We start from the raw sequence: 22,702 nt of genomic DNA, 5'->3' as shown, positions 1-22,702 counted from the left end.
ATCTTTAATCTTCAGAAAATTAATCCAAAAATATCTCTCTCTGAATCTTTGATTTCCTCTCTCTTCTTCTACTCCAGACCTACTCTTCCTTCCCCAACCTCCACCGTGAACCATCACACTCAACCTTCACCTGATACTTCCGGCCACCACACAACCATCTTCCTCCCCAAACTCGCAGCTAAACCCACTCCCTGTAACCACTCCGAAAGTCAGCCCTCAATCTTCTCTTTCAAACACCACCAGATCCATAAAGTTGATTGTTGCTTTTTCTTCCTTCTTCCTTCTTCCTCGATCTGGTCTTCATACGCCTCTTCCGCTTCGATCTCCGTCAGAGCCACCAGGTGCAAAGCCGGTGCAGGGAAAATTAGTGGTGTTGGTTCAGTCTTCATCGCCGCTGCATAACCCTTCACCGATCTGGTGGCCGTCAACGAAAGGTTGCGTCTTTTCAAGATTTTGGTGGTGATTCGAAGGTGCGGAAGCAGATTCGAAGCTTTGTTGAGCTTAAACGAGAATGGTTGTTGAAGTTGGAGTTATGGGTTTTGCCATCTTCTCAGTCTCTGCGATTTGGTGTTTGATTACTGGGTTATTAACAGTGGGCGATTTGGTGTTTGATTACTGGGTTATTAACAGTGGATGGCTTATGAGAAAAAAAAAACCATCTTTATTTTTTAGGATTTAATTTTCACCCACCTTGTTCTAAAAAAATCATACGGGTCTGAAGAAGATAAGTTCTGGGTTGTTGGGAGGAGTGATATTTGTGAAGATAAGTCCAGATCTATGAAGAGAGGGAGGAGTTGTGCATTTTTTTTCTAATTTGAGAGGGTTTGGAATTAAAAAATTAAGTTTTAAAAATTTTCAATTAAAAAATAATTCTAAATGCCACGTGGAAAAGCTGACTAGGCTAAAATTGAAGCCACTTCAGCATTAGACACACTTTGGCCTTAATTGAATTAAAAAAAATTTCTTAAGGACCCAATTTGATGCAAAAATTTTACAGGCCCTGAATTTGATTCCCTTTACAATTACAGGGGCCTTCTGATGTATTAAGCCTTTTTTTTATGAAATCGTCACTAACAGTGGCGACACCAATTTATTTTTTTGACTTTATTAGTGACGGAAAATTGCCCGTCACAAACTCCGTCGCTAAAAATTTTGGGACGGAAATATGTACACTTCAATTTCCGTCGCTAAATTCTTTTTCATTATTCACTAAGATTTTGAGACGAAATATATTTCGTCGCAAAAAGAATTCCGTCGCTAGAAATGTTGTGACGGATGCTATCTTTCTTCACGTTCCGTCACTAATACCTTTTATATTAAATATTAGGATTTTGTGACGGATACGATTCCGTCACTAACAAAGAAAGTAAAAAAAAATATATAAATAGGGTGTCGCCCCTGTTAGTGACGATTTCATAAAAACCAGAAAAACAAAAAAGAGATATCGCCACTTCAAGTGACGATTTACACTATTCTTGTAATTAAATCAAAAGTTGCACTAGTTTGGTAAAAAAAATATAAAACTACGCTAGTTTTGTAAAAAAGACGATGAATTAATGAATGTCATATTGTGTTGTTGTAAAAAAAAAAAAACTAAAATGCGGTAATAATTAACATTCCACATTTCTAATTGGCGGTAAGATACTACGGAAAATGATGAGATATAACCTTAATGCTAAACTCTTCTTCCAAAAATATTGTCGATCTCCAATTGTGAGGAAGATGATGAGGATAATGGAGCCAGTGAGGAGAATGAGGGAGATGGTGGAAAGGAAGATGGTAAATGGGTAGAAACTTGAAATATGGTGGGATTAAGAAGAGGGTGGGTGAAAATGTATGATAAAGATATTTTTGAAAAAAAAAAAAAAAGGGATGGTATTAAAATGTAAAAAGTGACATCAATAGAGTTCCCCTTAAATCTAACTCCCTAAAGAGTTAGTAAATGATAAAATATCAAAGATGATGATAGGCATCAAAGTAATAAAGATGACGCGGGTAGGATATATTTCTGCCACGTAAAGAAAGAAGCTATGATTCCAGATACGTGTTGGTTTGAGCCTAACTCTTGTTCTTGTTTTTCTAATGTTTTTAAAGGAAGTTAGTTCAGTTTGTTTGCTTAATTGATTTATACTTTTTTGTTGTTATCTTTAAAACAGAGCAAAGAAGGAGAATTTTCTAGTTTTTTTCAGATTTATAATGGAAAACGTAGCAAAGGAAGAAGAGATCATAGGTTCTTCATCTTCAACACCTTTGTCAAATCACAAGAAGAACAACACTTCGTTTGGTTCACGCTTGAAGAAGAGTTGCTTATCTTTTGCAGTTTCCTTACAAGAAAGTTTCAGATATGTGAAAGCTTCTTTTGTGGGTCAGGTTTGAAATTCAAAGAAGCCCTTTTCATTTTTTTGTGAAATAAGTAATTTTCAATATTGGAAATTTGGAATAGTCTTGTTTGATGGAGAACTTGGTTTTCTTTTTCTTTTTCATTTTTATTTGGGGAAAGCAGGCAAAGGTTATTACTGCAAAGAATGAGAAGGAAGCAAGTGAAGCTGAACTTGAGGCTTCCAAGATGCAGGTTGAGGCTGCTGATGCTGCTGAAGATGCCAAGAACAAAATCAATAAATCCGCCTAATTTTTCCTTCTAGTGATGCATAAGGGAAGGTAATCAAGATCTTCACTCAGATGTCTTAATTTCTTGTCTCAACAATGAAATCTAATCTTGTCAAGTGGGTTAGTTACAGAATTACATCAAGGTGATCTTAATTGACTATGTCAAAATTTTATTGAGGAGGCACAGTTTGGAGAAAGAAATTAGGAAGGTAGAAAACAAAAATGTCTTTTTGTAGCTCCAAAATATCTTTTTCTGGTTTTGATAAACATGAAGTATAGTTGTTTTTTCTTTTAAACTTTAAATGAGCTTATATTGTACTGTGATCATCTTATTAGGATTTGATTACCCTGTTTGTAAGTCTGTTTGACTTGTGTATAGTCATTTACAAAAAAAAAAGTAGGGTGATTGAAATGGGTCTTTTGAAATGCCTGCAATTTGTAACCAAATCAAAGTCCAATATTGAAGTTCTATTAATTACATTTTACAATACAGAGCAAGGCACGGAAATGAGATGAGTAGAGACAGGTTCATATATATTGTTTTTGGTAGTACATAAAGCAAGTTCATATTGAATAAACTAATTTAATTTCTTTTAATAGTAAGCAAAGGGTTGGGGCCTTCTAATCTAATGTAGTCATACATTATCCCCTGGAAGAGGGTCAAGGGGCCATTAGCTGAAGCCTGTGTTAAAAATACAGTATTAACACCATTCACTAGCAGAAGACCTGGCACATCAATGCTGAATAGCCAATAGAGTCCATGAATTCCATGTCTAGCTATTGCATTGTCCTTCCCAATAACCCCTGTAGTGAATAGTGAGGGATCTTGTTTTGGATCATTCACCCTAACCTTCAAATTCCAAAGTCCAAACCAAAACCATCATAGGATTAGACAATGTATTGATAAAAAGTGAAAGAAGTTACTATTAATTTTTTACATGTTTAGATACACGGGGTGAAATGAAACAATTTTCTTTAACTTTTACGATTGTCTAATTTGATTTTAGTTTATGGTTTTTCACGGTGTAGCGAAACAATTTTTTTTTTCACGGTTCCAAACCTGCAATTCTGAGACATTTGCACTTGCAAGCGCCAATCTCAATTTATAGATTCCACTTGGGTCCACGTTATCAAGGCTGAACTTAATTTGCCATGTGGTTCCTTGGTAACTTCCATCACTTTGTTTCCTGTAATTGATGCAGTAATTTAATTATTCATGCATAGTACAGGTGCTCAGAATTTTAAGTTGTGGTCCGCAATTTGCAATTGCAGCCGCAGTATAAAGGGGTAGCGTTCAATTATCTGCAATTCTGAGATATAAATGCAAACCGCAATTTAGAACCTTTGTAGTTACTTTTAAAAGAAGCAACTCTATGCTGTTAAAAAGGGTGTACCTGGTGACTTGTGCATAGAACCAATCTTTTGTGTAGTCACTGACACCAACTGTATAAATCAAATCTTCATTTGGGTATAGGTCTGCATATCTTTCCCACAAGCCATACTGCCTAAACCTGTAAGAAGTGAACGAGGTTTGACAGGAACTTATTGGAATTTATCTACTAGAAGAAGCACTTTATAAGCTCAAATAAATGAATAAATGCTCTTTGATTTGCATTCAAACGGATTTTTAATTTATTATTTATTTAAGGAGGAACTCACTTATCTGGATGGTTGACATAAAGCTTGTTTATGTACTTTGGATTAGGATCAGGAACATAGAACTCAGCTGCAGAGCGATCAGGAATGCCTATCTCCCATAATGTTGGACCATCTCTTGGGGGCTCAAAAATAATGTCACCAATGTTTATTTCACTACCTGTTCTCTTCTAGTAGTTAACAACCATGTACTCAAATTATATTCACCCATAAACAGGTAAAGATTAGAGTATATTTTAAATGAAATGAAAGGTGTATACTTTCTTATTTGTGTATTTTATAAAAGAACCCTAAATTAGTGCCTATGTCAATATTAGCCGTGAGAGGGGTAGTTCAGTTGGCAATGCTGACTGACTGTGAGAAGAGCTCTAGGTTTGATCCTCGCGGAATACACCCCGAGAATGGGTGAAGATGCTTAACTGTGACTAAATCTCAAATTCAGAATAGTCATGCGAAGGGTGACCAAATACGGTGCGGTTTAAATATAAAAAAATAAAACATTAGCCGTGTCCTCTGACCCAATAAATAAAAGTAAAGCAACCTGGGGTTATTGTGAGAACAACATTATTCCAATACTCTCCTATGAAACCTGGAACCCATGCGTAGAGATTGTAGTCCCCACTACGTATGTTATTGATTGAGAAGTAGCCTTCCTTGTTTGTTCTACTCCAAAATTGGTATCCCTGACCAAAAAGGCATCGTTAGATAAAATAGCTAATTGCTTTCTAAAGTGTTTCATTACTAGGGACAGAACAATAGAGAAAAAGAACTCAAATTTGGGTTATTTAACACATATATGCTCTAAACCTTGCATTCTCTTTGCCAGGACCCAGCTTCTCCTGGTGGAGCCAGTCCTATGTATGCACCTTGTGCTAATATGCTCTCGTCACCTAGGTACCTGAAAATTTTCATTTTGAGTGCTTAAATAGCTGCACTTTCATTTTGGCAACATATAGTAGTTCATTCCGAGAAAAAGCTCATGTGAGTGATTCTGGGTTTTATAATTGATTCTAATGAAAAAAAAGTTGATTTAAACATGCTAATACCGGTACTTTAGCTTTACCTGTCTCGAACTAGTAATGTGCCATACACACTGCCCCGTTGGCTAGACTTTTGAAAATCCTCTGAAGCTGGAAAATCATAGGGCCAACTTTGAGCTTCCTTGTTCATCTAGATGTCATTTTTGGTGATCTAAGTTAGTACTTAGTGCTAATTCTATGTAATACTATGAAACTAAAATTCTCCATAACATAAGGTTAATAATGAAAATAAAACCTGATCTTTAGCATCCTCACATAGCTTCAATGGGTCTTCACCATCCAACAAAGTGTTGAGATAGACAAAAGCTGGCCCAAAAACTTTCTTCCATGCCTCATTTGGCTGGAGTTTAAGAACTATATCCTCTCCTGCGTAATGAGCACTAAGAAACATCTGACACAAACAAAAACGTTGCAAGCTATTTGTTTTTAGTTGATCAACATGAAATAAGTCAATAACTGTAATAGATTTGCATCATTGAAATTATGGATTTGGATTCCTTGCGGTGAGGGCAATGCTGCATTCACGCAGTCAAAAATCTACAATAAAAAAATCTGCACTGTTTGATTAAAGATCGGCCCATAAATATCATCAAGATCAGTTGGTAGCTAAAGATTGTAGCCGTCTAATCTTGATCAAACAGCTCAAACTCTCGTTGACAATAGAGAATCCAAATTATTAAGAAATCATCAAGAATGCTACAAATAGCATGTTTGAAATAATTTCTCTTTCCTCATAGTCAATTATGGAACTAAGAAGTGATGACAAAAACTTCTCCCCATGATTGGTTATGACTTTAGGATTTTGTAGAAAGATTTCTAAACATGCACTCAAAGATACTACGAGCAAGGTGGGGAGATGCTTTATAAAGAAGAGTACATACTGAGAGGCTGATGGGGCCAACATGGGAAGTCAGGTTCTGTTTAACAAGGCCACCTGATCTGAACTCATTGCTGGGTATGATTACCCAGAACCCCATGGCCGGATCAGTTTTGGATTCTGAACTTATCCATCCATGAACCTTCAGATCTTTGTTTTCACTTGAGTATTGATATTTGTCATCCACCTTAATCAGTCAAATAGCACATTTTAACTCAGTTTCTCAGTTCTACAAAGATAATATTATTTTGCTCTCTCAATAATACAAACTAACATCAATTTAGTCCTTCAATCTTCCAATATGTATAAGACAATTTTATTATTACTTACCTTGGTTCACATGCAAAGGCTAAAATGTGTCTGTATATTAGCTCATTACACATCACAATTCTTTAGATCAAATGTGTATTTAGATTTTTGTTAAATTCAAAGCCAAAACACATTGAACGCAGCGTGGTAAAACCTTACTTTTTCTATACGTTGGGATGTGTGTTTTCCTGTTTGCGTTGAGGCAAATAGAACCAAATACAACCGATGAAATCCCAAAATTACATGCAAGTCAACAACTATGCAAATTATTTTTAATGCCTTTTTATTTTACATAAAAGAAGTACCTCTCCCTTGAACTCTGGCTCAACAGGATCGACAAGCAAAACTGCTTCTGGGGGAACTAGTTCTTCTCCTCTTCCGGGTGATCTATCATCAGGAAGAGGCATGAATCTCTGTCTATTATCCTCCACAGCCATGTAATGGAACCTGCATAATATAACAACTTGTAAAAATTAGCCCTGCATCAAGCTAATAATTTACATGATTTTTGTCAAATATCTGCTTTAAGGCAATGAAATGAAGGGCACTTTGTTTTTATGAATTTCACAAGGGAAAGTCCATATACTTGTCTTTTCGAAGCTTATAGACAATCCTGATTTGAGGTATGTTGAAAGCAGGCCACTCCTTTAGGTGTTCAAAGATGGCATAGGAGTAGAAGCCTGAGGAATTACGAAGCATCACATACCTGCATAAACATTTTGCTGAATAGTCATCATCTTATTTTTCAAAATATTTACCGCATGTTTAGAAATTCTTCGACAATTTATTCTGAAAAAAATTAATCCCAGAGAAAAGCTTTGTTAGTAGCACTGATTCTGCGAAAAAATAAATTGATCCAAACATGCTATGAATGACATTAGTTCTAATCTTATTAGGCAACATATGTAGTGATACCTCTCATCGATATTTAGAGGTGACAGGTTTCCCTTCTGAGATGGATCCCACATTTTTGTAAATGAGATTTCAACCAGCTCCTCACTTTCCACAATAACACTAAATCTTCTTCCTACGATCCTGCATAGGGGCCAATTAATCATAAACAAGCTTGTTACAACCATTAGTGCATGTTTAGAAACTCTTCTACAATTGAATCCGCCTTCTAGGTGCTAGATTCGTGAGAAAAAAGAAGCTGATGCAAACATGCTAAGACACAATCACAACCATGGTTCACAAGTATTGGTTTAGAGTGAAAAATCTCAAGTAACATTTAGCTCAATCAAAAAACAATTGTAACATTCTTTTAGGCGATTATCACATACCGCTCTTGTGTTCCTGTTGTTCCTGTACTTCCTGCTTTACTCCAAACAAGGTCCCAATACCTGTGAATCCATTAATGGAGGTAATCATAAGTTTAGTTGAATGAAGAGTGAGAAAAAATCATTAAGAAAATGCACGTATACCCTCTGTTATTACTATCATTAAGAACTTCAAGCAGATTATCAATGCCATTATATTGTATTCTAGTGATGAATCCACCAGGATTGGAAAATTGCACTTGAAGTATGCCATTGTCCATAACCACCTGAAAGTTGAAACTCAACAAAGATCAAAATCTCAAGCAATTCATCTTGACATAAAATCAAACTAATTCTGAAAGTTTAAATGAAGAAAATGTCTTACATGATTGCCTTTGATATGCAACTGCACTGGATGTGAGGACATATTGAAGGGACTTTCTTGGCTAATTTTGTTACAATTTGTTTTCTTTAATTAATTGTTATGCAAGTTCTTGAAGTTCGTAAGTGTTTCACTATAGTTTATTTTTTATAGAAAATGTTTTGTAGGCGTCAGCAATGTGGGTGTCAATTCAGAATTTAAGTGTGAGCAACAAAGTCTCACATCAAAAAAAAGTGTTGAACAATTTAGGCCATCAATTTATAATTGAAATGACCCCTACACTAAATACATTAAGGTTTTTGGTAAAAATGTCTTATCTAGTTCACTTTTGTGCTTCTCTAAGTCCAATTTTAAAATTTTTACATATTCATACTCACTTTTTTTTTCACCAACTTTTTCTTCTTATTTACTTTTTTCCTTTTTCTATTACAATTTATATCCCATATCATATTTCTCACTAAGTCTCTTTTCAATTCTTATCTTTTTCAAGAGTGGAGATGGAATGAGTGTGAATCAACTTTGTTTTCTCCCTTTTTTTCCTATTCTTACATTCAGTTTTCACGGTCGATTCTTTACTCGATTGTCACCGTAGCCGTGCACGTTTGTGAATGTGGGGGCTAAACTGAAGCTGAAGTATTAGAAAATACAATAATCAAGAGTGTTTATTAATTGATGGGCAAATAATTATGTAATTTTTTATACCCTCAACAAACATCACCAATTGTGTGTCCCCCCTATTAAGGAAGATTCCTTTAATGTTGTGAACCATATGTGATGCTATTTTTGTCAACAAGTTTCCTTAGTTTGCTTATAATTATGGGACAAGTTGAAGCTTCTCTTTCTTTTACTTAGAAGGTAAATGACTAAACCTAAATGTTGTTCTATGTAACTTACAGCAAGAGTGAAGATAAGAACAGATTTATAAATGAAAGGAAAAGCAAAACTAGACAAATGAGTAAACATTAATTGACAGTCGACAGCTAGACTTTGAAAGGTTTTGTTTACTTTGACGTCAAGCTGATTTGTTTAGACATTGTAAGAGAAAGAGTTTTAAAAACTGGAGCATATATTGAGAGAACAGGAATATACATGTGATACCAGTTGTCTTTTTGTCAAAGATGTTTGGAGGAATAAATATCTCAAAAGGTTGTTCAACGACATTTATAACATAGTAAATAAATCTCAAAGAACGATACTCCAAACAAATACATAAGCAAAACGAAAGCAAACATGCTCATTAAAGCTAAAAGCTAATACACCATATGACAAGCCTTTCCTCAACCCCCCAAAATTAAGAAGCTAAATGACTTCTGAGAACTTTCATCATTCTTTTTATACAATTGCAACCTATGCGGCTATCAAGGAAGTTGATATCCTTGCTTCGGCGGTATCATAAGGGTCAAATCGGCAGCTCTGAGAATATAGAAGAGAATGATTCATGTAGACTCCACACAAACAACAACATAAGCTAAAACGACTGCGGTAGGTGATGGAAACATTAGGGGACAATGGTAAAAGCGGAGCCTGAAGTCGCAAACCAGCGGTTGGAGGTCTAGATCGTGACAGGAGCTAAAGCAGCGGTAAGAGGTGGTTGGTACCAACTGTTACGACTAGGCCTGCGGTTCCAATGGGGCAAAAGTGAAGGGGCGTGAGGCGCCTGCCGTGCAAGTGGAGTGTGTTCGTGGCCGAGCATGTGGTGCTGGTGGGAGGTGGAAACAGAGGAGACGGCCAAGGTGGCGACGGGGGAGGAGCAGTAGCCAAAGAACAAGGGGGAGAACCTAGACTAGAACAAGAAAATATCTACTTATTTGAGTATCAAAACCACCAAATGTAGTAAAAAATTTACCTAATGTGGGGAGAAAATATTTACTAAGTAGAAGGAAATGCTTCCCTAGAGAAGGAGAAGACCCCAAAGGTGGTGGCTGCGCTGCTACTTCAATTGTACATGTTTTGCACAAAGGTGATTCGAAAATGTAGTATAAATACTGGACAGTCTGGACTGGTATGGGTTTGCTGTGATATCCTGTCCCCTCTGGGCACATTAATGATATTGCTCTCTGCATTGTTGATATCTGGAAGGATGGTTTTTGGAACGTTGGCAGTATCCATACACAACTATCTTCACCCATCACAGATCGTCTCAGCAACCTTCTTGGACCATCCTTAAGAAATCTCAGTGATGCTTGGATTTGGTTCAAGTTCCTTGACAATTTTTTGCACTGTCATTTTGCTCATTTGTGGCAGTTCAGGCGAAATATGGAGTCCAACTCGCCTTTCTTTTGTGGAGAGCTGCTGTTCCGGAAAAAGGTAAAGTTTTTAACCTGGCTATCTACAATACCTACCAAGGATTTCAAGTTTTACTTCATTTTTTTTTAAGAAAAGTAACAGTGTATTTCCAACACCATTAAATTCTTATTGGTTGACTTTTTAAACAGCCGCCGCACTTTCAGTGTATATATAAAATCTCTGACTAAAAGGAATTCAGATGTTCCTTCATCATGCTAAGCTTGACTAACAACGGATTGCAATCTTACAAAACAAAAAGGTTCAAATATATCTTTTGGTTCTTTGGAGTTGAGAGTATATTTCATCAAATGCAATATATAGTAATTTTTAATAGTATAACTAGTAACTACTGAACATAAATTTATTTATATATAAAGACAATGCCGATGTGTTCTCATACTCTAGTAGAAGATGTGATGCAACTTTCTGATGCAGGCGCATTTGTTGTACAAATAAACCAAATTTGCAAGAACCTAAAATGTTGTTTCCTCTCTCATGTTAATGCACATCACTAGGCTCTGCCTTCTTCTGCAGAAAAATAGATCCCAGTATAACTTGGCAGTATCCATACACAACTATCTTCACCCATCACAGATCGTCTCAGCAACCTTCTTGGACCATCCTTAAGAAATCTCAGTGATGCTTGGATTTGGTTCAAGTTCCTTGACAATTTTTTGCACTGTCATTTTGCTCATTTGTGGCAGTTCAGGCGAAATATGGAGTCCAACTCGCCTTTCTTTTGTGGAGAGCTGCTGTTCCGGAAAAAGGTAAAGTTTTTAACCTGGCTATCTACAATACCTACCAAGGATTTCAAGTTTTACTTCATTTTTTTTTAAGAAAAGTAACAGTGTATTTCCAACACCATTAAATTCTTATTGGTTGACTTTTTAAACAGCCGCCGCACTTTCAGTGTATATATAAAATCTCTGACTAAAAGGAATTCAGATGTTCCTTCATCATGCTAAGCTTGACTAACAACGGATTGCAATCTTACAAAACAAAAAGGTTCAAATATATCTTTTGGTTCTTTGGAGTTGAGAGTATATTTCATCAAATGCAATATATAGTAATTTTTAATAGTATAACTAGTAACTACTGAACATAAATTTATTTATATATAAAGACAATGCCGATGTGTTCTCATACTCTAGTAGAAGATGTGATGCAACTTTCTGATGCAGGCGCATTTGTTGTACAAATAAACCAAATTTGCAAGAACCTAAAATGTTGTTTCCTCTCTCATGTTAATGCACATCACTAGGCTCTGCCTTCTTCTGCAGAAAAATAGATCCCAGTATAACAGCAATACCAGTGATGGCTATTGTGATCAGAAGACGCCTAGTTGAGAAGTCATTCTGCTGTGGCCTAGGCCTTCTTCGAGGAGGACCTTCGTCTCTCTCGGCTTCTCTCACATTCCTTCAAACAAAACACAAGTAAATAGCTCAATTACAAGGAGGAAGTGAGAAACACATTGGGAAACATGACAAAAAGGATAGAAATAAGTTGTTACATTCATGAGATGCTAAGAGGGAGATGTACCATAATTCTAATTTCAGAAATTCAATAACAATACTCATGTTTCTTGATTCATTTACTTCAATGGTGAAATCAAACATAAAATACTAGCTGGATGTCAAACATTATGCAGATGATAAATTCTTATTCATAACTTTGTCTAGCATCTGTCTGACTATCAATAGGAATAAATTATTTCATTCATTCACGCATTCAATCAATATATGCTCAGATTCTTAGAACACAATCTACTTTGCCACAACCGGGGGAAGATTTTCATCCATTTTTACTTGGTGAAGAGGGTTATGCCGGTTAGAACAGTGTTGAAGAGGGTTATGCTGGTTAGAACAGTGTGGCACCATATCACTACTAAATGACAGCAAATTGCTACTTTCCTGTAAGACTCTTACAGTAAGAGATAAGGAACTTACTGCAGAAGAAATAAAATGATTGTATTATTAGACAGATGTCATACTAATTACAGCTTCTAGGCAATGAAAATAAATGGAGTGAATTTCTGCAGTTAGTGCGATTATGTAGCTCAGGCTCGCAATTAAGCTGCAGCTTATTGTTTAACATGAAGCTCCAACTAAATTATGTTGCAGTATCTACAATTTTGACAAAAAATTGAGATTATCGCTCTTGTCATGAACCAACTCTTCCAAAAAGCTTAACCTGTTGGCTTTAAGTACATAAATGGTTTTATATTCTCACGCACATGTTCTTTGGGTTTGAAGCATGGACAGATCCACCGCAAGTTGTGTTGAAATTTAACTTTTATTTAGAATGCAAGCACCAAAAATCAAATTGTAGACTACAGGGGCATAAAGACTCTAATAACATTGAATTTCACGGAAGTTACAGTGGGAGTGCTAGACAAAGCAAAAGAGATAGGGCCCTTTTTTGGGGATTAGAGATAACCCATGATGAGTCCGATGTGAAAGCCATATCTGACCAGTGACCAGATTATAGCAAGAGTCAAATAGGAGATCTCAAGCATAAAAGTAGATCTTAAAAGAAGATCATTATGGACAGGAAACTGAGGACCTAGTGCTTCAATAGGGCCAAACTGATCCTTGACCCCTAGAAGTGGACAAGAAGATGCCAGCGAGCAATAGAGCGAGACAATTGGAGAATGGGATGGTGGCATGTATAGGAAGATATGTAAGGTAGGATGTATTCTAGAGCATCTGGCAATGAAGCTCGCAGGAATGGTCAATTAGAAACTTCTAAGACAAGATGTGACCCTCATCTTGATGATTGAGAAAATGCAACCAATTATCCAGCCTCATCTGTGGCAGTTGGAATTAGAAAACTAGGGATTTTGAGCCCAAGATTGCACATTAGCTCTAATACCATGTCATAAATCTTCTGTTCGAATTCCCAAAATCTTCAGCTACTAGTGAAGGGAACTGAATGAATTTATAATAAATAGTATTTATAAGCAATGCGAAAGCTTGTCCTAATTGCTTATATCATGATGCACCTATTCCAAAAGTTTAAGCTCTTATGTGAAGAAGAAGAAGAAACATGAAAGTTTTATATTATATCTTTAGCATGCTCCTCTCATGCAAGATACTTGGACAGGAAGCGTATAGAGCCGTCTACCTTGAGCTGGAATCCAACTTTTAAATATAAGAAGAAGAGCAATAAGGATCAAACTCTAGATCACTGTCATATAGGCTATGATTGTGTTTTTAGGTGAGAGAAATGTGAATGGTTTTAAATTATATCTCTAACACATCCCCTCATGCAAAAGCTTTTTTGGCTCGAAGTGTAGACAACACATAGGGCCACCACATTGTGCTGGAATTCAACTTTTTATTATAAGAATGGGGCAATAAGGATAAAACTCTAAAACCCTTGGTCATAAAGGCTCTAGTAGTCTCATTAATCGCATATCTCAAAAGTTTAGACAAATAAGTTTAGATTTTTTTTACAGACTTGCAAAATCGGTCCTCACTCGCAATTCTGACCGATTCCAGCCGAGTCACAGAAAAAACGAGTCTATGAACAAGTTGATGCGATTTCCTTACCTGAACTTGCAAACCCGAACGACTCTATGAGTCAACTCGCAATTATGACAACACTGCTAATCACACAAAACATCACACTTAATTGGAGATCATGGTCATTTTCTAGAAGCAACATGAATGCCAAAAACAAAAATAATTAACATTAGGAGATTCAGTATGTTGTTATACGAAGTGTAATGGAGTAATGGACCAGCCCACTTAAAAGCATAAGCTGTTATGCAGCAGGTTCAATACTGGTTTTACCTCATCTAATATGCACCCTCATGCAAGAGGCATTTGGGCTTTTGTGTGCCGGCAATGTACAGGCCCACACAACCTTGCACTAATATCCAACTTAATTATCAAGTATAAGGCTATGATAACAAGCCAGGCACCAATTTTACTTAAACCCTAAAGTATTAGGTGAAGGCTCAAGATTCAATTTATATCTCTAAAATGAAGGAAGTAGTCAATACTTTAAGCTAAGCTAGAAATTGAATAACTATGCAAGCATTAACTCCATAACTAACAAGTACAAAACAAACAATGGAATCGTACACTTAACACTTACATAGGCTGGCCCTAAATTAGAAACAAATAGAAGATAATTGGCATAGACAATCATTCCTTAACCCTCATAATGGTTGGTAATACTAAAAATATAAATATTTCATAGCGATGTAAGTGTAGTGGGAGGTAGATATGTATGCAGTAATACGAAACAGATTGCAGGATTCAGGCTATGAGAAATAAGGTAAAAGTGAGAAGATAAAGCAAAATAACAAATGAATTGGAGGTTTCCCACCTCGAAGAGCCCACAGTATTATCTTGGACACCATTGCATCTAGCTTCATGACTAAATCTTTCACGAAGCCTAACATATTTGTTACAAAGGTAACAAAGTTCTGTTCGATTCCCACATACTTCCTGAAAGGTATAAATATCAAACTAAAATTAGAACAATAGTACAAATATTATGAAAATTTTCCTAATTGAAAAGCTCTTTTAAGCACTACCTGATGCTCGGCCAGATCAACTGCTGGCAATGGAAACTCACAAAACTCACAAGTGACAATCCTTTGAGGGCAGTTTTCACCTTTATGGATATCTAAAATATCACGCTGCATTGTCTCACTGCACAATGAACAGGATACCTACACAAATCCATGTTTTTAGTAATGAAGAAAAAATGTAACAATGGTTTTAAATCTGACAATAAGATGGTTTCAGTGTGCCTGGAAGGTTGGTCCCTTCCTCGGGTGGTGCCTCCTAGTGAGGACGTATACCCAGCTTCCCCAATTATTTCATCGTTGACCACTGATGTTATTATTAGCAATAATATATCTAGCCAGTTAATATTTCAGGCTCCTCATTCCTTCCCTATTCTCCCTTTTTAATGATACCATGGGTTCCTCAATTACATGCTCTTGTCATATCAAAACAACTTTAAAATTGTCTTAAGAATTCACAGCAAGACATCATATAATATCCATGACATGATAAACTAGCACAGTATCTTCTGCAATTCTGCAAATATTACAACAAATTTTCCATCAAACTCGCATTCTTTAAATTATTTACTTCTGAACCCTAATATCTAATAATCTGCTAAAGAAGCCACGCTTCTGGAATAAGGGAAAACAGAAAGCCAAGATAAAGCCGCTTCAAGCACTCACCCATGTATTTCCATTTAACAATCCATATACTTATTGATTGATTTTTATTGACTGGACTTGTTAAGTTCAACTCATTTACCAGGTGATTAATGAATGAGCCAAGTATCCAAATATCCATCCATTAGATAATCCACCCATTAAAGATTTTCAACCATTAGACTTTAGATGTGATCTTAGTGTGCTTCTTTTTTGAAGCTTGCAAGGTTAAACTAAAATTCTAACTTGAGTATCCATACACACGTGCAGGAATTTCAAAGCACCAAAATTCCAGTTCTCCTAAATTCACGTACCGGCGCATGAGTACTTAAGTAGTGATCCTCTGCATGTTTTCTGGGAACCATATCACCACAAACTTTGCATTTTTCAAGGTTCCGGGCGCAATGGACACTATGCAAGTCAATATTTGCAGCAGGGATAGCCCGATCACTGAAACCATTAACATAAACACCAATCATCATTGAACTTTCCCATAGTAAACAGCATAATTCCAAAACAAAAAATAGACTTCAAAATCCAAATTAGCATAGTTTCTTTCATCACCATGAACTACCCTACAAGTCAACCACAATTCAGTACTCTATTACAAAATCCAGAAAAAAAAAAACTAAAATCAAAGTTCTTCTACTTACCAAACAAATAATCCCAATCAATTTTCCATAATCTAATTTTTAATTTGCTATAAAAAAATAACATGAACATAAGAACTAGACAATTTACATAAGAAGTAAAAAATTCATCATCGCTAGAAAAATCGAGGTGTTTTACCAGTGAGTGCACACACTAGTTGCTTGATCCGAACCAGCTTCCATCGCAAAAGATAGCGAAAAAACAATCCTAGAACAAAAGGGTGGTTAATTCTGCGACCAGATCCTCAGAGAGAGGATAGATCTTACGGTCGAAAAGGGAGATTCGGATTATACGATAGGAGTGTTTGATTCTCGATGAGGAAAACAAAAAGAACAAGGTTTTGTGGATCTTTGATTCCGGTTTTGGATGTTAGAAACGAGGAAGAGAGAAATTGCTTTTTGGTTGGGGGGAGACTTCTCCTGACCCTGACCCTTGGCCTAATTGATGATTGAAAGGATTAACTGTTTTAGGTGGTAAAGTAGTAGGAAGAAATACTTCACTTTAATCTCTTTTTCTGTTCGGTTAAAATTTATGTATGATCCACTAAAAATATGTAGTCCTATATCGCACTCAATTTAATCGAGGAGATAACATTAATTTAAACCGATTAATGAATGTGTTTAAAAATGAATGTTAAAGTGAGTGTTGCTAGTGGTATTAAAATCGGGTTGTCTCATGTATTGCTCGTGAGGTTGGGCCAGATTAGGTTTTGGTTTGTTTGGGCACGGTTCTAGTAATGGCAAATTGGTGACCACAACAACTTGGGCCCTCAGCAAACGTGTCTCAAGCCTGCTCCCTCATGTTTCTTACCCACCATGGCATATTCATACCCACCCCAAAACAAACACAATCACTCCCTTCCACATTGTTTTCATGGAAAATGTTTCGTGAATCTATTGGTGTAAGACGTTTAAACTTTAAAGTGATATAAGAAGAGAAGAGAGAAATGTGATTGATGTGATATATAATGTAACGTGATATAAAAAAAAAGAGGTGGCGAGAAGAAAATTGAATATAACAAATATAACGGTGTCATCACTATTTAGTGGTTTATGAATTGAGGGCATTTCCTCTGGTACAAGCAAAAAATTTATGGGTTAAGTACATGAGTGATATGTACCAGTAGGAAAATTACACTTGGATTTATTGATTAATAATATTGTGGATTTTTTGAAACTATGAATCAACGTTGTAGATTTATTGTAATTATAAACTAACCCCATAACCTTATGTTTTTCGAATTCAATCCTTCTGTTAGATGAAAAATTATGGGTCTGGAATGAGATTAATTTTTTCACCTTCATCTCCCATATGTTCATCTCATTATTCATTTTGCCTCTGGATTTAGGGTTCTTTATGTTCTTCCCATTTCGCCTCACCTTCTTTCACTTCATTCACATACGCTTGTTGATGTTGTGGGGTGCGTGGATGGCTGATTGCGCTACTAATATGGGGTTTTTGTGGGCTGCTGATTGGTGCGATGGATTGCTTGCTGCTCGCGAGGGACACTGATATGTGATTCATCTCACAACTTGGCTGTTTCCTCTGCATATGTATTTTCCCCCTATTCCTCTCTCTATTCTCTTTGTTTTGCGGCTATGTTTATGCCCAGTTTCTCGTTGCTTTTATTTTTTGTTTCTTCCTTGCTTTTTTGAATTGGATTTGCTGCGCAGGTGAGTTTTCAATTCAAAACTAGAAAAGGAAAAATAAAAAAAAAAACGATGAATCCGAGAGAAGATTTTGCAACACAGGGGAAGGATTGTTTTTTTCTTTCTTTCTCTGTTCTGGGGGTGAGAGTGGGTTTGAATGGTTTATGTGTTCTCGTTTGGGGTTGAATTGAGAAAGAAGAAGATTGAGAAAATGGAAAATAAGGTGAGTTTGAGTTTGTTGGGTTCTAGAGTTCTGGTAATGAAGGTTTGAAGAAGATGAAAAATATGAAGAACACAAATAAAAGTGAGGTCATTATTGAGTTTACTAAATAAAAGTGGGGACTTTAAGCAAATACTTAATGAATAAGGATAAATTAGAAAATAATGTCAAGTCATCACTCACATATCCATATCATCTTAAGTATACTCATTTTATTGGTACATATCATTAGTGTATGCTACACTCATTTAAATTTATGGGTACTCAAGTAAGCACCTGAATTGAGAGTCTCTTTCTTCATTGCATTTTATTATATACATACCAAATATTAGAAATCATTTTCTAGATGCATGTGTTATGTGCCTATTTTAGGAAATAAAGCATTGATTCGTGTTTTTCTTGTTTAATCTTTCCCAAAGTATGGGAAGTCATAAACAGACCTTTGCTAGTGATATTGACTTGTATATATGTATATAGTTAGGTTGTTTAGAGTTTGTTAGGACAACTAAGCTTTTGTTAAGAGTTTGTTAGGACAGCTAAGCATTCTGTTTGAGTTGTTTACTCAACTAAACTTGTATATAAACATATCTATGCTTTCATTATCAATACAATGAGAGTTTATTTACTCCTATGCTTTCTACATGGTATCAGGAGAAAACTCTTCAAGCTTCCGCATGCTTTCATCACCGATTCTGGAATTGCTTTGATTCCGTTTCGTTTTTTGTTGATTCTTCCTCATTCTGATTCGATTCTTTCTCTTCCTGTCTTGAATCTTCATCTTCTTGTGTCGATTCTTCTTTTTCTTGCTTCGGTTCTACATCTCCTTGTGTCGATTCGCTTCTGAATCGCTTTCTTTTTCCTCTTCGATCTTGATTGTGTGTTTTAGGGTTTCTTTCGGTTTTCCCTAATCTGCAACAATGGCGGCTAGAGTTGCGATTACTCCTGAGAATTTGAAGGATACATCACACGATTACTATATTCATCCCAACGAGAACCCGTCCTTGGTTCTTGTTACTCCTATCCTTGATGGCAGCAATTACCATGGCTGGGCAAGAGCTATGGAGATGTCGCTGCAGATGAAGAACAAATTTGGGTTCGTTGATGGCACTATTCCGAGGCTTGCAGATGATGATCCCATGCTCTCAGCTTGAAAACGATGCAACAATCTCGTGCTTTCTTGGATTACTCACTCTGTCACACCTGAGATTGCAATAAGCATTATCTGGTTTGATGCTGCTACTGATGTTTGGAAGGATCTCAAGGCTCGGTTTTCTCAAGGAGATTCGGTTCGTATCTCTCATCTTCATCATGAACTTTACTCTCTGCAGCAAGGGGATTTATCAATTACTGCTTATTACACAAAACTAAAGATATTGTGGGATGAAATGTGTAACTATCGCCCAATTCCTGCCTGTTCTTCTGCTACTGGTTGTTGCTGTGAGGCAGTGAAGACTGTCAAGCGTTACAGGGATAATGATTGTGTGCTCTGCTTCTTGAGGGGTTTGAATGACAATTTTGCTGCAGCTCGGTCTCAGATTCTTCTCATGGATCCTATGCCTGATTTACCACGAATATTTTCCATGATTCTTCAACAAGAGCGCCATCTAAATATTGTTGTACTACCTGATCCTGCAGCTATGGCAGTTCAAGCAACGCCTTCACAAGCCTCATCACAAGGTTCTTCTTCTGGAAAGGGCAAGCCAAGTTATCAGAAATCTTCCAACAAGGGCAACAGGCTTTGCTCTCACTGTGGCAGAACAAATCACATTGTTGATACTTGCTTAAAAAAGCATGGCTATCCTCCCGGTTTTCCAAATGGCTATAAGCCAAAGAAAGCCTATACTGCTGTTTCTGGAGATGGTGACACAGTTGATGAAGCACAGTCATCTTCTAATGGTGTGGAACTCACAAGAGAACAACTTCAGAGTCTGTTGGCCTTGCTTCCCTCTTCTCAACCTACAGCTAGCTCACTTTCTTCTCATCTTGTGAGCAGTCACAATGTCATTTCTAATGGCATAGGTAAGTTTTCTAAGCAATGGATCATGGACTCTGGGGCCACTGATCACATTGTTTGCTCTCTAACTTTTTTTGTTTCCTATTATAAAATCAGTCCCATTTCTGTTTCCTTACCAAATAAGGCCAGTGCCATGGCACATTGCATAGGGACAGTTATTCTTTCTCCCACACTAACCTTGCATAATGTCCTGTATGTTCCTAGTTTTGATGTTAACCTTGTTTCTGTCCAAAAACTCACTAGAACTTTACCAAACAGACTTGTCTTTAGTGATAATTTCTGTTATTTACAGGACAAGATCACCTTGAAGATGATTGGGAGAGCTGAGATCAAGAATGGACTCTACATCATGATTCTACCACCTTTTCATCAAGTACAACCTTTAGCTTCATTTCATTCAGTCAATATGTCTACTACCTTACCTGTAAAAATGCCTCATGTTTGGCATCATAGGTTAGGTCATCTCTCTTATACTTGTTTTGAACAATTACACAAATTGTATCCATCTATTCCCTTATCCCCATGTGATCCTTGTGATTCATGTCATTTTGCAAAACAGAAAAAGTTGTATTTTCCTTTGAGCAAAACTGTTTCTGAAAATATATTGACTTTGATACATGTAGATATTTGGGGGCCTTATAGCCAATCTTCTATTACTGGTGCTAAATACTTTCTTACTATTGTGGATGACAAATCTCGTTTTACATGGATCAAATTAATGAAATTAAAATCAGAAGCTAGAATGGTTTTACAAAGGTTTATTGAGTTTGCACAAAACCATTTTCAGAAACAAGTAAAACTAGTCAGGACAGATAATGGTGTTGAGTTCCACATGCCAGAGTTTTACACAAAACATGGAATTCAACATCAGAAAACTTGTGTGGAAACCCCACAGCAAAATGGGATTGTGGAGAGAAAGCATCAACATATCTTGAATGTTGCTAGGGCTTTGATGTTTCACTCTAACTTGTCCATTCCATTTTGGTCCTTTGTTGTTTTGCATGCCACTTATTTGATTAATCTCTTACCCACTAGGGTTCTTTCAAACAAATCACCCTACATGATTTTATATGACAAAACACCAGATTTGGATCATTTAAGAGTTTTTGGTTCATTGTGTTATGCTACTACCATCTTAAAGGTTTTCTTTTGCTTGATCTTTTTTCAAGAGAAATATTTTTGTCTCGGAATGTTATTTTTTATGAAAACATTTTTCCTTTTCATCAAGGTATTTCTGAATCACATGACTCATTGTTTCATATCCTTCCTACTGAACCCCAAGCTCCATCTTTACCTACTCACATCAATCATTCTATACCTGATTCTTTACCATCATCAGATTTACAAAATCCTTCTCCACTTTCTCCTGTTGGTACTCAACCTGTCCCTATAAGGCAATCTGCCAGAACCAGAACAAAACCATCATACTTGCAGGATTATCACTGTCACTTAGTCCATTCTTCATCACAGGGAACTCAATCATCTACCTCCTCATCTGGTATTCTTTATCCTCTCTCTGACTATCTCTCTTATTCTTCTCTTTCTCCATCCTATCAATCTTTTGTTTTGTCTTGTTCTACTCTTATTGAACCTCGAACATGTTGTAAATAAGGAATTAATATAAGAATTATTATTAGAAGATTATATTCAGTATTAGGAGATTTATTCTCTTATTAGGAGATTGTGTACATAATTAGTTATTTCCTTATTTAGGATTAGTCTTCTTCTATATAATGTAATTACCCTTTGTATTCTGATTAAGAAGTAATAATACAATTTCTCCTACTTTCAAGTTGGTATCAGAGCTCCCGATCTTGGGAGTTCTGCTTCTGCGAAAAAAACCCTAGCCGTCTTATTACGGCCCTTTTATCTGGTAACGTTTCCTGTTTTGCCACTGTTGGCTTATACCGTTTGGAGGCCTGTGCTCTTCATCACCGGCCTGCCATCCTCTGTTCGTTACTCCGATTGCACAGAGAGGGTTCCCCGTGCCTTTTGGTCTTGTTCTGAGGGTCGTTTCCTCACTTTGTTGGTGTTTTTTCTTGAGAAGCCTTTGGTTCTTCCATTCAAGGAGAGTGCAATCTTCTCTGTTTCTGTTATTTTTCCTCTTGTTTCCCTTCTACAGTAACATCTCTCAGTATGTCTGGAGACGAGATTCCCATACCTAAGGAGAAACTCACTTCTGGAGTGAAAGTCTCTCTTCCACCTTTGACCCACAAAGATCTCCCAGTATTACAAGGTTCCTTTCGCTTGGATGGGCGCAACTACCTCCAATGGTCTGAGCTCATCCGTCACACTCTCATAAGTCGCAAGAAAATCAGTTATATTGAAGAAAAAGCCCCTGCTGAAACTGATCCACAATATGACACATGGCGTGAAGAGAATTCTCTTATTATGACCTGGTTTTGGTACTCCATGATTCCGGAAATTAGCCGGAATTATATGTTTTTCCCTACTGCTAAGGAGATTTGGAATAATCTGGCACAGGCATATTCTAAGAAACAAGATCTCTCAGCTTGTTATGAATTGGAAAATAAAGTTTTCAATTCTAAGCAAGGAACTCTCTCCGTGACAGA

At 36.5% G+C, this 22,702-nt stretch overlaps 2 protein-coding genes and 1 pseudogene across 6 annotated transcripts; 1 reads left to right on the top strand and 2 right to left on the bottom strand.

Annotated features, from left to right (window-relative positions):
- Positions 1 to 1,917: 1,917 nt before the first annotated feature.
- LOC130734124 (uncharacterized) lies at positions 1,918 to 4,530 on the top strand. 5 transcript variants are annotated; one of them, XM_057586434.1, is made up of 4 exons: positions 1,918 to 2,050; positions 2,157 to 2,370; positions 2,504 to 2,658; positions 4,313 to 4,530. In XM_057586434.1, exons 2-3 carry the CDS (start codon positions 2,197 to 2,199, stop codon positions 2,627 to 2,629), a joined length of 300 nt encoding a protein of 99 aa, XP_057442417.1. In that variant the 5' UTR covers positions 1,918 to 2,050; positions 2,157 to 2,196; the 3' UTR covers positions 2,630 to 2,658; positions 4,313 to 4,530. The 5 variants fall into 5 exon arrangements, with proteins under 5 accessions (XP_057442417.1, XP_057442418.1, XP_057442420.1 ...); XM_057586435.1 differs by lacking the exon at positions 1,918 to 2,050 and having other exon boundaries at positions 2,079 to 2,370; positions 4,319 to 4,530; XM_057586437.1 differs by lacking the exons at positions 1,918 to 2,050; positions 4,313 to 4,530 and adding an exon at positions 2,739 to 3,065 and having other exon boundaries at positions 2,079 to 2,370.
- LOC130734125 (uncharacterized) lies at positions 3,160 to 8,528 on the bottom strand (annotated as a pseudogene).
- A 2,981-nt stretch (positions 8,529 to 11,509) lies between these two features.
- On the bottom strand, positions 11,510 to 16,708 carry LOC130734123 (uncharacterized). The gene is made up of 5 exons (XM_057586432.1): positions 16,385 to 16,708; positions 15,910 to 16,045; positions 14,960 to 15,097; positions 14,749 to 14,870; positions 11,510 to 11,829 (listed from the first exon to the last, which is right to left on the bottom strand). The coding sequence occupies exons 1-5, from the start codon at positions 16,426 to 16,428 to the stop codon at positions 11,658 to 11,660; spliced, it is 612 nt and encodes a 203-aa protein (XP_057442415.1). The 5' UTR covers positions 16,429 to 16,708; the 3' UTR covers positions 11,510 to 11,657.
- Positions 16,709 to 22,702: the final 5,994 nt, after the last annotated feature.

The sequence above is a fragment of the Lotus japonicus genome, chromosome 1 (genome assembly GCF_012489685.1).
Source record: "Lotus japonicus ecotype B-129 chromosome 1, LjGifu_v1.2".
NCBI lineage: Eukaryota > Viridiplantae > Streptophyta > Magnoliopsida > Fabales > Fabaceae > Lotus > Lotus japonicus.
This window is presented reverse-complemented; position numbering and strand designations above follow the sequence as displayed.

Bases quoted from the DNA above. Each gene is read 5' to 3' on its own strand.
- LOC130734124 (XM_057586434.1), top strand. From the start codon at position 2,197: ATGGAAAACGTAGCAAAGGAAGAAGAGATCATAGGTTCTTCATCTTCA. The intron at 2,371-2,503 runs GTTTGAAATTCA...TGGGGAAAGCAG, and splicing joins AAGCTTCTTTTGTGGGTCAG to GCAAAGGTTATTACTGCAAA.
- LOC130734123 (XM_057586432.1), bottom strand. From the start codon at position 16,428: ATGGAAGCTGGTTCGGATCAAGCAACTAGTGTGTGCACTCACTG. The intron at 15,098-15,909 runs GTACGTGAATTT...GGATTTGTGTAG, and splicing joins ACTTAAGTACTCATGCGCCG to GTATCCTGTTCATTGTGCAG. The intron at 11,830-14,748 runs GTGGGAAACCTC...TTTTGTTTGAAG, and splicing joins AATACTGTGGGCTCTTCGAG to GAATGTGAGAGAAGCCGAGA.